The sequence below is a fragment of the Palaemon carinicauda genome, chromosome 4 (assembly GCF_036898095.1).
Source record: "Palaemon carinicauda isolate YSFRI2023 chromosome 4, ASM3689809v2, whole genome shotgun sequence".
NCBI lineage: Eukaryota > Metazoa > Arthropoda > Malacostraca > Decapoda > Palaemonidae > Palaemon > Palaemon carinicauda.
In genome coordinates, this window is record NC_090728.1 from 149,567,482 (window position 1) to 149,579,797 (window position 12,316).

Below are 12,316 nucleotides of genomic sequence, written 5' to 3' on the forward strand. Positions count from 1 at the left end.
CAACGTCAACAAAAGCCCTGGCTTTTTGGGCAGAAGTTGAGGGAAGGTTTGAGAAGAAGGAGCTCTCAATCATTCAGGATGAGTCTTCGTGCTTCTGCAGCCACTTCTTTCCGTAGGTGAAGGTGACTGTTGACTGAAGACCAGTTTTTTTTACCTCTCTCCTCTGAATAAGTTTGTTCATCAACCGTTCTGTGCTGTCTTCTGTCAGAGGGAGACTTCATGCTTTCAGTGGATCTGAAGTATGCATACTTTCAAGTGCTTGTTCATCATTCCTATCGAAGGTACCATCACATCTCCTTCTATGGTATTGTGTGCCTGTTTAAGACAGTGCTGTGGACTGGGTAGGGCTCTCCCGGTGTTCACTTTGGCAGCTTTTTTGGGCACACTTGCGAGTGATATATCTGTTGATGCATCTCGATGATTGGGTGATCCTAGCCTCCTTCGATAGGCAGTTGCTAAAGGATCAAGATCGGATTCTCACATTTTGCTATGACCTGGGGATTGTGGTAAATTGGTAGAAGTCTACTCTCATACCCAAGCAGAGGTTAAGTCTTTGGGCATGCTGATAGACACAGTAGCAGCAAGTGTCTTTATGTCACACAATTGATTTGGTGACCACCTCTCTCATCTTAACATTATCCATTATATTTACTCCCTAACACATTTATGAATCAACCACTTCAATTTTTTCACCGCCCTCAAGGGGGTTCTGCAACCGTTCCTATTCAGGACAGAAATACTAGCTTGGTGCTAGCAGTCTTCTCAGCTGCCTTTCCTCATTAGAAAAACTCATTCCTCACAGTCCTCTCCACCAGCTAACCCTTCAGTGGTGTCTGAAGAATCACTGGTTAACCTATAGGGATCCCCCAATTCGTCCTGTTCCAGTGGGGCAGGAATTTCAGGCCAATCCTACCGTGTGCTTGACAACGAAAACATCACCAAGGGAGTCCCACTTAACTCGCCACCTCTGGACATATAACTGTTCTCAGATATGTTGACTGAGGGTTTGGGAGCACTCCTAAATGACCTTATTGTCTCGGGTGTTTTGTCTTGAGAAGTAAGGCTTCTGCACATCAACGTCCTAAAAATGCAAGGAGCCTTTCTAGTGCTGCAAGTATTCCAAGAACGTTTGAGGAGGCACTCAGTAGTGTTGATGAGTGACAACACCATCATAGTAGTCCATGTCAACAAGCAAGGGAGCACGGTCTCACGTCCACTCTGCAAGCTGACTCCGCATAGAACTGTCAGCAAGGTATATTCTGGGCAAGAGGACTGTAGTAGCTGACACACTCAATTGCCAGGCACAGGTTTTACGGTTGAAATGGTTCACACATTTTTGCGTAGCATAGAGGCTTCTTGCCTTGTGGGGCTCTCTTGGGTGGCAAATAGGAAGCTCCCCTTTTTCTCCCGTGTTCCAGACCAATTGCCTGTGTTTAAAGATGCCTTCCAACACCCATGTGATCACCTGGACGCATACACCTTCTCTCCATTCAAGCTGATCTAACTATCAATCAGCAGTATGTTAATGACATCTAGACTCATGATGACCCTGGTGGCACCCAGATGGCCCCATACCAAATTGTATCCCGATCTGTTAGTTCTTCTGGACGAGGTCCCAAGAGAACTACCCTAGTGGCTCATGCTCCTTAGTCAACCACATCTTTAGAGATATCAGTCAGCGAAGTTGTTGGATCTTTACGGGTGGTGGCTATACAGCATCTCTGAGCAAAAACTGTTTTTAGAGGTACTGTACAGGAAATGCATGAATATCTGTAATGCTCTGCTGCAGCTGTCTAGCAGGGAAAGTGGGCCCTGTGTTGTAATTGGTGTCCTTATCATCATCTCTTCCTGCACCTATTGTGGGAAAGTGCCTCAGTTTGATTTTGCCAGTTATCTCCATCTTGAGCTTTTGATTCAATACCTATCTATTCATCATCTAATTTATGCTGTGTCCTCAGTCATGTAGGCCTGGGTCTTCCAACTCTTCTAGTTGGTGTCATAGAAGGGATATTTCTCCAGTCAGTGCAGCTCAAATACAGGTCGTAGATTTCCTTGTCTTCCTTCATTGAGAGAAGTGCCTCACAGTCTCAGCTGTCAAAGGCCACTACTCGGCTTTGAGCATGGTCTATGGACTGAAGGACACAGACCTCTACGCTCCGTGGAGTTGTCTATGCTTTACATGGTGATTTAGCTGCCTCACGAATCACATATTTGTTATTATGAATTGATAATTGGTTTTATTGATAGAAAGAAATACATATGCAAATGGAACAGTTGAAAGTAAAGGAAAACTTTCTAAAACTACAAATTGAAAGCATGAGGTTAAAGGTCTTACAACTTTTAAAGGTGAAAGTCTCTGTATCTTGTTTATCATATTCATTCATGATGTTTATTTTAGTTGAAGAAGTTGGTGTTAACCAGATGTCAGATTGGGCCCACAAACTTAATAAGTTTATTTTGGAGAGAAATTATTGTCTAAAGTATTTTAACTTATTGGATTGTCTTCCCTAAGATATTCTATTCAGTGGCATTGATATCACCAGGGTAAATCTGTTGCTAATATTCTGGGGGATCAGAGTGACAGTGATACACTCTTGCTTTTAAAGACAATAGGAGTTTGTTCCAACACGAATACTTACCTTCGAACTACTTTCTTTAGGAGATCACTGGTTATCTCTCTCTTCGACCAGAGTTTTTGAATAGATACCCCCCCTCGCTCCGCGCTCTCAGTAGCTCTTACCCCCGGCATCCAGGAATGTGCCCCGAGGGTAGGATTAACGGTAGGTGGCCCGTTAGTTGGGTCACGTTCCTCATTAAGTTCTCTGGTCGAGAGAGGTGAACATCTCTCGCTCTCGTTCTCTGTCGATCCTTTGTATGAGTTTTTTCCCAAGTGTTCCTGTGCGTTCACTTTTCAACCGTGTGCTTACCCAGTGTTTAATTCATTTCCTTAAGTGCTTGTGTCGTGTGTTGTGTGCGTTATGGAGCAGTATTCCTTGATTTCCTTCAAGGAATTAATAGCTGAAGGGAACAATTTTTACTATAAATCATTCTTCCTCCCCTTATCCTCTGTGTTAGCCGTGTAGGGGCAGCTTATGTTCCCCTACAACCACGTGTCAGGACTTCTAGTCCTGGAACTTAGTGCAGTGAGTGCACTTCGGCACCAAGAGGAAGGATACATCCAAGAGGCTCATAGGAAGACGAGCCTCTCCTCGCCACTTACTTCCCGATGCCTCGTCGAATAGAGCTTCTTATACAGCCATCTTCCCCTACCCAGAGTAGGGGACGAGGTAAGTCAGTTGCGGGGAAGTGCCCATTGCTCTTCCCCAGGAGTTTGAGTGGGTGCGGTATAGCACCAAGAAGAAGTAGGCGACGAAGGGTTCGCCTAAGAAGACTAGCGCCGGGCGTCTCGCCTGACAGAGCTTCCCTACCACCCTCTCCTAACCAGAGTAGGAGACGAGGTTGGTTTATTGTGAAGAAGGTAACTCCTAAGAAGTAGTTCGAGGTAAGTGCTACTTTCGAGAGTGTGTGGGGAGACGGAGTCCTGGTGTAAGCAGGCCACGTCTCTTCTAATGACCCCATGTGGGGAAAAATGTCCCTAATTCTTCTCCAGTCTCTTTGGCGTATTTTTCAGTCTCTTCTGCAGCCGAGGGCCTCGCCGAGAAGGAGCCTCCCAGGTCTGTATTGCAGCGTTCCCCGGACCGGCAGCCCAGGATTTTTTCTCACCACGAAGGCCATCCTCCAGACGCAGATATAACCCTCGCAGGGAGAAATGCGAGAAGGCCTCTTCAGGCAGGCGTAAGGCCGCGAAGCTTCCGGTTTACCCTGCCAGCGGGTGTAACCGGGCTTCTTTACGGGCAGCCTGGCCGAATCAGCACAGCTGGTTCGGCCCTCGGACTTGAAGGAACGGTTCCCTCCGTCGGGTCAGCCCACGGGGATCCGCGTCCGCGTCCCCCAGAGAGAATACACGAACGGTAGTCCTCGACGGTACGGCGATGCCGGTTCTGACCCCCGAACCGGGTGCGGAGCTCCCGCCGGGGAAGACCGGCACCACCGCAAGGGAGTGCCTGGTATTCCAGAAGCGAAGAGCCTGATGGGGAGTGCCCGGTGACCCGGCTCCTCGAGATCAAGCCGTAGGAAGGACTCTACAGGTAAGCGTAAGTCCCCGAAGCCTCCGGTTCACCCCGCCCAGCGGGGGGTAACGCGCTTCTTGTCGGGCGGCCTGGGCGAACCAGCCCAGCTGGTGCGGCCTTCGGGTCGGAAGGAACGGTTCCCGCTGTCGGGTCAGCCCACGGGAACCGCATCCTCGGCACCCAGAGCCCTTGGGCGGACGAGAGTCCCCGCTGAACCAGCGTTGCCTGCGTTAACCCAGGCCCCTGGTGCGGACGTCCCCGCAGATGAAATCCAGTACCTCGGCAGGACGGCGCCCCTGGCCCCAAAGAGCTAAACGTCCAGTCGGCGTGCCCGGTAACCCAGCTCCCCGGCCCCAAGCCGAGACCTCGGCTGACGGAGGGGAGGGTTCCCTGACGGAGGACTCCGTCTATAGGAGAGTGGTTAGCCTTTTCAGAAGGCACCACAGAATAGCGGAACCTGCGGCTACGGATGAAGTTTCCTGGAAGTCAAGCCTTTTGAGGATCATGCAGACTCCCTCCCAACCTAAGACGTCCCTAGCACTTCCTCTAGCCCGAGATCTAGTCCTAGAGCAGGAGTATCTCGGCAAGGTAGTGGCCAGCAATGCCGAGGCCCCCAAAACCCAGAGGTCCTCAAAATTGCTCCAGGGCCTCAGACCCCAAGGCAAAATCTATGTACCAGCGGGACGACGCCCAGGCCCCTTAAGGTGGAGTCAGCAGTAGACATCCTTAGTCAAGGCGTTTCAGACGGTAGAGCCTCTTTGGCCCCAGTCTGTTTCTCGCCAGCAGAAGCCTCCGTGATGGAGAAAATGTCGAGGGACTTAGTAAACGTCTCCTCTTGGCTGGACTGGTGGGCTTCCACTTTGGTAGGTGTGCAAGCCTCCTTCGACCCCGAGGACCCTGACCAGCAAGGCCTACTGAGGGACCTCTTTATTTCCGGTGGTAAAACCCATAAGTTTTGACATATCAGTCTCTCGCACTAACAGCTAACTGGGTGCTCTGGAAGCGAGACACTGTTCTGGCGAAGGTGTCTCGGAAGGTACCAGACAGGGAGGCGCGAGCCATTCGCAGCCTTCCCCTGTGGGGAGAGTCTTTGTTTCCTCTGAAGGAACTAGAAGCCATAATGAAGAAGGTCTTGAAAAAGGAGGAGGCTAACGTCCCCAGACCTACGACTCCTAGGAGACCGCCCTATATGAGGTCCGTCTCGGATAGTGCCGCAAAAACCCCAAGCCTCTACCAGCACTACGAGGAGAGAGGCCCCCCTCTTCCTCCTGGTCCACAACGCCTCAGCCGCCCCGCAGTTGAGCTCCAGCGCCCTCAAGCTCCTTCAGGTCGGGTTACTCCGCCTCTAGGAGAGGCAGATCAGGCCGCCCCTCTAGAAGAACAGAGCCTTGGACAGTGTCCGTACTAAAGGAGGGCTACAGACTTCCGTTCCTAAACGGAACCACCCCCACTTATTCCGGCCAAACGGACAGAATGGCTAGCTCCCAAAGACCCCTTAAAGAGGACCGCCCTTCAAGAGGGGGTATCGTCCAGGTTAGAGAAGGGTGCCATGGAAGAAGTTCTTCTCCCAGGGCCAGGTTTCTACAGTCGCCTGTTCCTGGTGGAGAACGCCGGGGGGTGGAGACCGGTTATAGATCTGTCAGCTCTCAACAAGTTCGTCAAGAAGACGGACTTCAAAATGGACACCCCGAAGTCAGTCCTGCTGTCCTTGAGGGGGAAAGATTATATGATGACCATCGACCCCAAGGACGCATACTTCCAGATTCCGGTCCACACCTCGGGTCGAAAGTTCCTCCGGGTGAAATGGGGTTCCCAGATCCTGCAATTCAGGACCCTTTGCTTTGGTCTGTCAACAGCGCCCCAAGTGTTCACGAGAGTCTTCACAGCTGTCTCAGTGGGGGCTCACGAACGAGGCATTCGCCTTATCAGTTGCCTGGACGACTGGTGGCTTCTTTCCGCCTCAATGGTCCTCTTGGAGGAACAAGGGAGAAGTCTCCTCCAGTTTTGCAAGGATCTGGGGATCGTAATCAACCCGAAGGAGTCAAATCTATCCCCATCCACCAGAATGAACTACTTGGGAATGACATTAGACATCATTCGGGGAAAAGTTTTCCCTTCGGAGGGCAAGATAAGAAACCTCAGGCACATTAGTCAGCCATTCCTGTCAGAACACCCCAGGAGGGCGAAAGACTGGCAGAAGCTGATAGGTCACCTGGTCTCATTGGAGAACCTAGTTCCCCAAGGGAGGGTAAGGCTCAGATCCATCCAATGGAATCTCAAGAACCTCTGGTGCCAGACGGATTCACAGCAGGTGCTAATCCCAGTCCTTCCAGACACGAGACCCTCCCTAGAATGGTGGCATTGCCAGTCGAACTCACTCAAGGGGACGCCCTTCGGGACCGGCCCTCCCAAGTTACTACTGTTCACAGACGCCTCCAACCAGGGATGGGGAGCCCTTCTCCTCGACGAAAACGGCACGAGAGACCTGGTTGGAAGGGGAGAGGCAACTCCACATCAATGTCCTGGAGTTGGAAGCAGTCCAGAAGGCGTGCCTACACTTCGCAAGTCTGCTAAAGGGAAACACCGTGGCGTTGATGTACGACAACGCCATGGTAGTGGCATACATAAAGAAGCAGGGTGCTTGTAATCGAAGGAGTTGTGCGTTCTCACCATAGAGATTCTAGATTGAGCAGAAGAAAATCAGGTGGTGATGTTAGAAAGGTTCATTCCCGGGAAGAAAACATTCTGGTCGACGGCCTCAGCAGATTGGGCCAGATAGTAGGGACAGAATAGTCCCTTCTCCCAGAAGTAGCCAAGCTCATCATTCAACGCTGGGGTTCCCCGGTGATTGGCCTCTTTGCAACAACCTCAACGCCCAACTCCCAGTCTATTGCTCCCCTGTACCAGACCCGAAAGCAGCCTTAGAAGACGCTTTTCAGCACAAGTGGGGCAATCTGGATGTGTACGCCTTTCCCCCTTTTCACGTTGATAAGACAAGTGCTCAACAGAGTAAGGACGGCCCGAAACCTAAAGATGACTTTGGTAGCGCCCTGGTGGCCGGAGAGAGAGAGTGGTTCGCGGATCTAAAAGACCTATCGAGTCAACCGCCGTGGCCTCTGTCCGCCAGGTCAGACCTTCTGCACCAGCCTTACTTTCTCAGGCTCCACGACAACCCACTCTCCCTACGTCTTCACGCCTGGAGACTATAGAACGGCTCCTGAAGAAAGAAGGACATTCTTCCTCCTCGGCTAAGAGAATGTCTCTATACCTGAGAAAGTCGTCAGCCGCGGTCTACCAGACAAAATGGGCCTCTGAGAGGCACATTAGACCTCTTAAGGCCTCTGTTCCAGACATAGCAGTTTTTCTGGTGTTTTCTCAGGGACAAAGTAGGGATGTCAATCCCAACCATAAAAGGAGTTCGGGCTGCCTTAGGCCAAGTCTTCCTCCTGAAGGGCATCGACCTGAGGGCCTCGAGACACATAGCGATGCTTGTCAAAAGCTTCGAGCAGTCTTGCCCCCCTCAGGCGAGGAGGGTGCCCCAGTGGGACTTAGACAATGTCCTAAAGATGCTGTGTCGTCCCCCCCTTTGAACCCTTGAAGGATATTGTGGACAAAGATCTCACCCTCAAGGCCGTCTTCTTGCTGGCCCTGGCGTCCGCTAAGAGAGTGGGAGAGATCCATGGTTTGTCATACGACGTCTCTCACTCAAAGGGGTGAAAAGAAGTATCCTTCAAGTTCGTACCTTCTTTTGTGGCCAAGACTCAGAACCCAGCAGTCTGGGACCCGAGGTTTGAAGGTTTCTCGATTCCTGCCATCCCTAAGACAGGTAATGCAGAAGACTTAAAATTGTGCCCAGTGCGAACAATTAGAAAATACCTGGAAAGGACAGCGCATCTCCGACCGGATGTCGAGAGCCTCTTCGTTTCCACGGGTATTAATAAGAAACAAGTTTCCAAAAACACAATCTCCTTCTGGTTGAGACAGGTGATCGCCAGATCCTACAAGGAAGCTGGCATAGCAGTGCCAGGCACTCCCAGACCTCATGACATCAGGGGCCTGAGCACCTCCTTAGTCTTTGAGAAAAACATGGCAGTAGGGCAAATCCTGCGAGCAGGTACTTGGTCGAGCCAGTCAACCTTTACTGCCCACTACCTCAAGGACTACTCAAGAAAAATCCTTGGACGGGTACTCCATTGGAACAGTCATCTCCGCCCTCCAAGCGGTGTAACGGTAAACCCCAGGCACATTCAAGACTAGCGACCGGTAGGCACAAGTGCGGTTTTCCTACCTCCTACCCAGTTGCTTACTTGCCTCTTCGGGGAGTACCGTCTGTTCCCAGAAAATCACACATTCTTCACGACTACACGTCGAGAAGAAATGTCGAAAGAAGTTTTCAAAAGGTAAGTTCCTAGACACTAACGTGAATTGTTTGAATAGTTACCCTCGCTTCCGCTCTCTGGTAGGTCTCGTTATCCTGAGGCCTGTTGGCCTCCACGACCGGGTCAGTGAGTCAGATTGGCACTCACGCCTCCTAAAGTGTAAGTCTCCTAAAGAAAGTAGTTCGAAGGTAAGTATTCGTGTTGGAACAAATCAAAAATTTTAAATAATTTTTATTTTTCCTAACATACTTACCGAGAACTACTTTCGGGTAATGGCCCTCCCTTCCTTCCCCGAGTGCCTTCTTCCCTGAGTGCCTTCTTCCCTTACTAGCATGATGCTAATGCAATAGAACTTTCTGAGGAACGTGACCCAACTAACGGGCCACCTACCGTTAATCCTACCCTCGGGGCACATTCCTGGATGCCGGGGGTAAGAGCTACTGAGAGCTCGGAGCCGGGGGGGGGGGGGGGGTATCTATTCAAAAACTCTGGTCGAAGAGAGAGATAACCAGTGTTCTCCTAAAGAAAGTTGTTCTCGGTAAGTATGTTAGGAAAAATAAAAATTATTTAAAATTTTTGATTTTTTTTATATATTTAGATATGCTTTTAACTTTATTTTTATTGAAGTATTTTCTATTCTCCCGTGCTTTCTGTTTTTTCATTTTTTTGAAGAATTTCAAGATTTATGAAAGGTATATATATTGTATATGAAGGACATTGCACTTATATTATTTTAGATTGATAAATGTAATTATAGTTGGTGATGGGAACCTTGGAAACTAATATGTCTATTGATTCCTCGAAATTGTTCTTTATTTTTATGGAATATGTTGCATGAACATTTTTCCCCACAGTTGTTTGACATACTTATATATCTCATTTTTTCACAGGATAAACCACATACAAAGAAGTCAAAATATTCCCATTCCTGCTACCATTAATAATGTTGGAGGTGCAGGGCCTGGTGGAGGTGTAGCTGGTGGAGGGGGAGGAGGGCAGTTACCAAATACTGGGTCTCTACCAGATTTAACACAGGTGCAATATCTTCAGCCCATGAACCCTCCTCTTCCTGACACAGATACAATGGTGAGTGGTTATTAAATGGCACTTTTAATATTATGCTTCAGACTAGAGCATTGTAATTAAAGTTTCTCTAATCTTCATACTTAAACTATTGATATGCATGAACATTATTTTAGGATAAAGGGCATATTTTTTTAGTAAAAGAAAGGCTCTTGAAGTTCTTATACCCCTGTATGTAAATGAGATGTTCACTCGTATGCGTAAGATTATTCCCAACCACCTCGGTTTGCCAGTTTTGAACACTATTTTGCTAAACGAAAATATTTAATGTACAGTATCCAAATAAAGTTAATGCCTCTTGTTTTTACTAAAGCTCATACTGTACATCCAAATGAGGATTTGCAAGCCATATTTTTTGTAATCAATTTCACTAATAAACTGATAGTCAGCAGTGTATTAGATTTAGTATGTTTCCGTCAAATACTCCAGTACTATTGCAAAAAAGAAGAATTCTATTAGTAGAGGCTCTAGTACAATGAATGGTTAAGCTGCTGAACAAAACTCTGAAACATTTGAAATTCATAATACTTTTTTTGAGTATCTCCAGGTCATAGTCCTTATATCTACAAAGTGCAGGCTTTTGATGTTTAACAAAAAAAAAAAAAATAATCCTTACATACCCTTTCCTCCAGGGTTTGTCCACTTAGGAGCCACAAAACAGTGCCCACACTGCTCCATCCTTATCTCTTGATCCATTCAAGTTCTGCCTCTCTACAGTGATTCATTGGTTTGATAGACTCTATTGATTTGTATTTTAGTATGAGTATTGACCCCTTCGCTACGATAACGTCGTAATACATCAAAACACTCTTGGTGGTACAGATGGTGACGTCCGGATACGTCATTGTATGCTCATTAACCAGATAAACTCAGGTTTATGTAATTGAATTTTGATGTAGACCTGTAAAATTTACAGGAAGTCAATAAAACATAAGAGCAGAACAAAATTTACTTATCACCTCAGCAGAAACATATGTTAATCCTTATAATGACCACATAAGCATAAACATGTAAAAACTCACTACTATAATTATCATTACAACCATTGTGTCATCACACAATCACCATTACCATAAAGTCAGTAAATAAATAACAATTAACCAATTAAACAGTCACTTACAAGAATGCCTCATCTCTGATACCCAACAGAATTCTTGTGTAACAAATGTAAAATAATTTCTGTTATCAGCTGTAGCATTAACACAGCTCCATGTCAATAGCATTCAAGTTCTGAGGGGAGTGCACAGTTGCACTTCTCTCCAACAGAACATGAACTTCAGTAATGTGTCCAACCCCCACCAGCTAGACACTGGACACATCGACATGGTCGAAACCACTACCGACTTCCACCAAAATTTACACTTTCTTAGTGAGCATCAACATGCGCACACATTACAAAGCTGGAAAGTTACGAAAATAAAACTTGTACTACAAGCTTTAATATAAAACATATGAAGATTAAAATTTCATGTATATCCTACAAAAGTTCATAGGACATAGTCGTGTATCACACAGTTCACACTGGAGAAATTTCACTAAAAATCTCCTCCTCTCCCTTATATCAGCCCCTCCTCTTTCTTCAACCAACCAACAAAGTCTTTGAGATTCTTGCCTTTATTTCTGATTATGTAAGAGCTATCTTAGTCTGTTTTTAGGTTACCACATTGAGTCACACCACTCTCTCTAGCCAATGGCAACATTCCCTGCCTAAGCCATTACTCAAACTCCCTTAACACCCCCAGCTTAGAGATGTAGGGAGCCTCACATCTCACTCTATCATGATCCAAATACTTGCGATTGTAGCCCTTATTTATGATTATGTAAGGTCTGTTTTAGTGTATTTCTATGTTGCATTTATGTTCAAAACACAAAAAATAGTACTATGAAACTCTCTTTAATTCTCTGCCTCCCCCACAAGTCCTACCCATAACGTAAGTGAAACATTTTACCAGTAATGCAAGATGTTGACACACGATGAACTTTGTTTTTTCTTATTTTATTTCTGTTTTCTCAATTACCATTTCTACAAAGTAATATCTTCGTGTCGTATATATTTCATATTAGTACAGTATTGTTCTTTGTTTCACGAGTAAAAGTTAGCCTATTGTCATTATTTCCATCTATTGCTATTCTACGCAGCATTTTTTATGTTTTTATGTGTGCAGTCTCTAATTCCAATGCCATGAAATAACCCCAAATAGAAATGATCCAGTTCATAGTGACAATTACACGCAATGTGGAATGACAGAAAAATTGAAAATCTTACGTCTTATCTCTAAAAAGAGAGAGAGAGAGAGAGAGAGAGAGAGAGAGAGAGAGAGAGAGAGAGAGAGAGAGAGAGAGAGAGAGAGAGAGAGAGAGAGAGTGTGTGTGTGTGTGTGTGTGTGTGTGTGAGTGTGAGTGTGAGTGTGAGTGTGAGTGTGAGTGTGAGTGTGAGTGTGTTCGCTGCTGCAACAGTGAAACACGAACCCAGGAAACTGATCTACCTCTTCCCGAACGAAGTAGTCAAGAGGTAGTTCAGAAAGCCGCCACGGAGAATAGGAACCTTCTCCAGAAGTGAGGCATCTCCTCAAAGAGGAAATCTTCCCTGGATGCGGGTCCCCAACCTAAAAGGAAGACGAAAAAGCCTAGACTTCCCCCTCGGCCTGCTCAACAACATCCCACAGTTACCATGACCACGGTGCCCCAAGTGGTGGCCCAATCACAGACCACCTTCCAAGTGGT

At 47.0% G+C, this 12,316-nt stretch overlaps 1 protein-coding gene across 4 annotated transcripts in view; it reads left to right on the forward strand.

The window, feature by feature from the left end:
- LOC137640109 (CREB-regulated transcription coactivator 1-like) overlaps positions 1-12,316 on the forward strand; it is a 272,709-nt gene that overhangs the window by 158,793 nt on the left and 101,600 nt on the right. For all 4 annotated transcript variants that reach the window (XM_068372574.1, XM_068372577.1, XM_068372576.1 and 1 more), the window contains exon 6: positions 9,400-9,595. In XM_068372574.1, the coding sequence (XP_068228675.1) occupies positions 9,400-9,595 (196 nt within the window). The remainder of the gene's footprint in view (positions 1-9,399; positions 9,596-12,316) is intronic.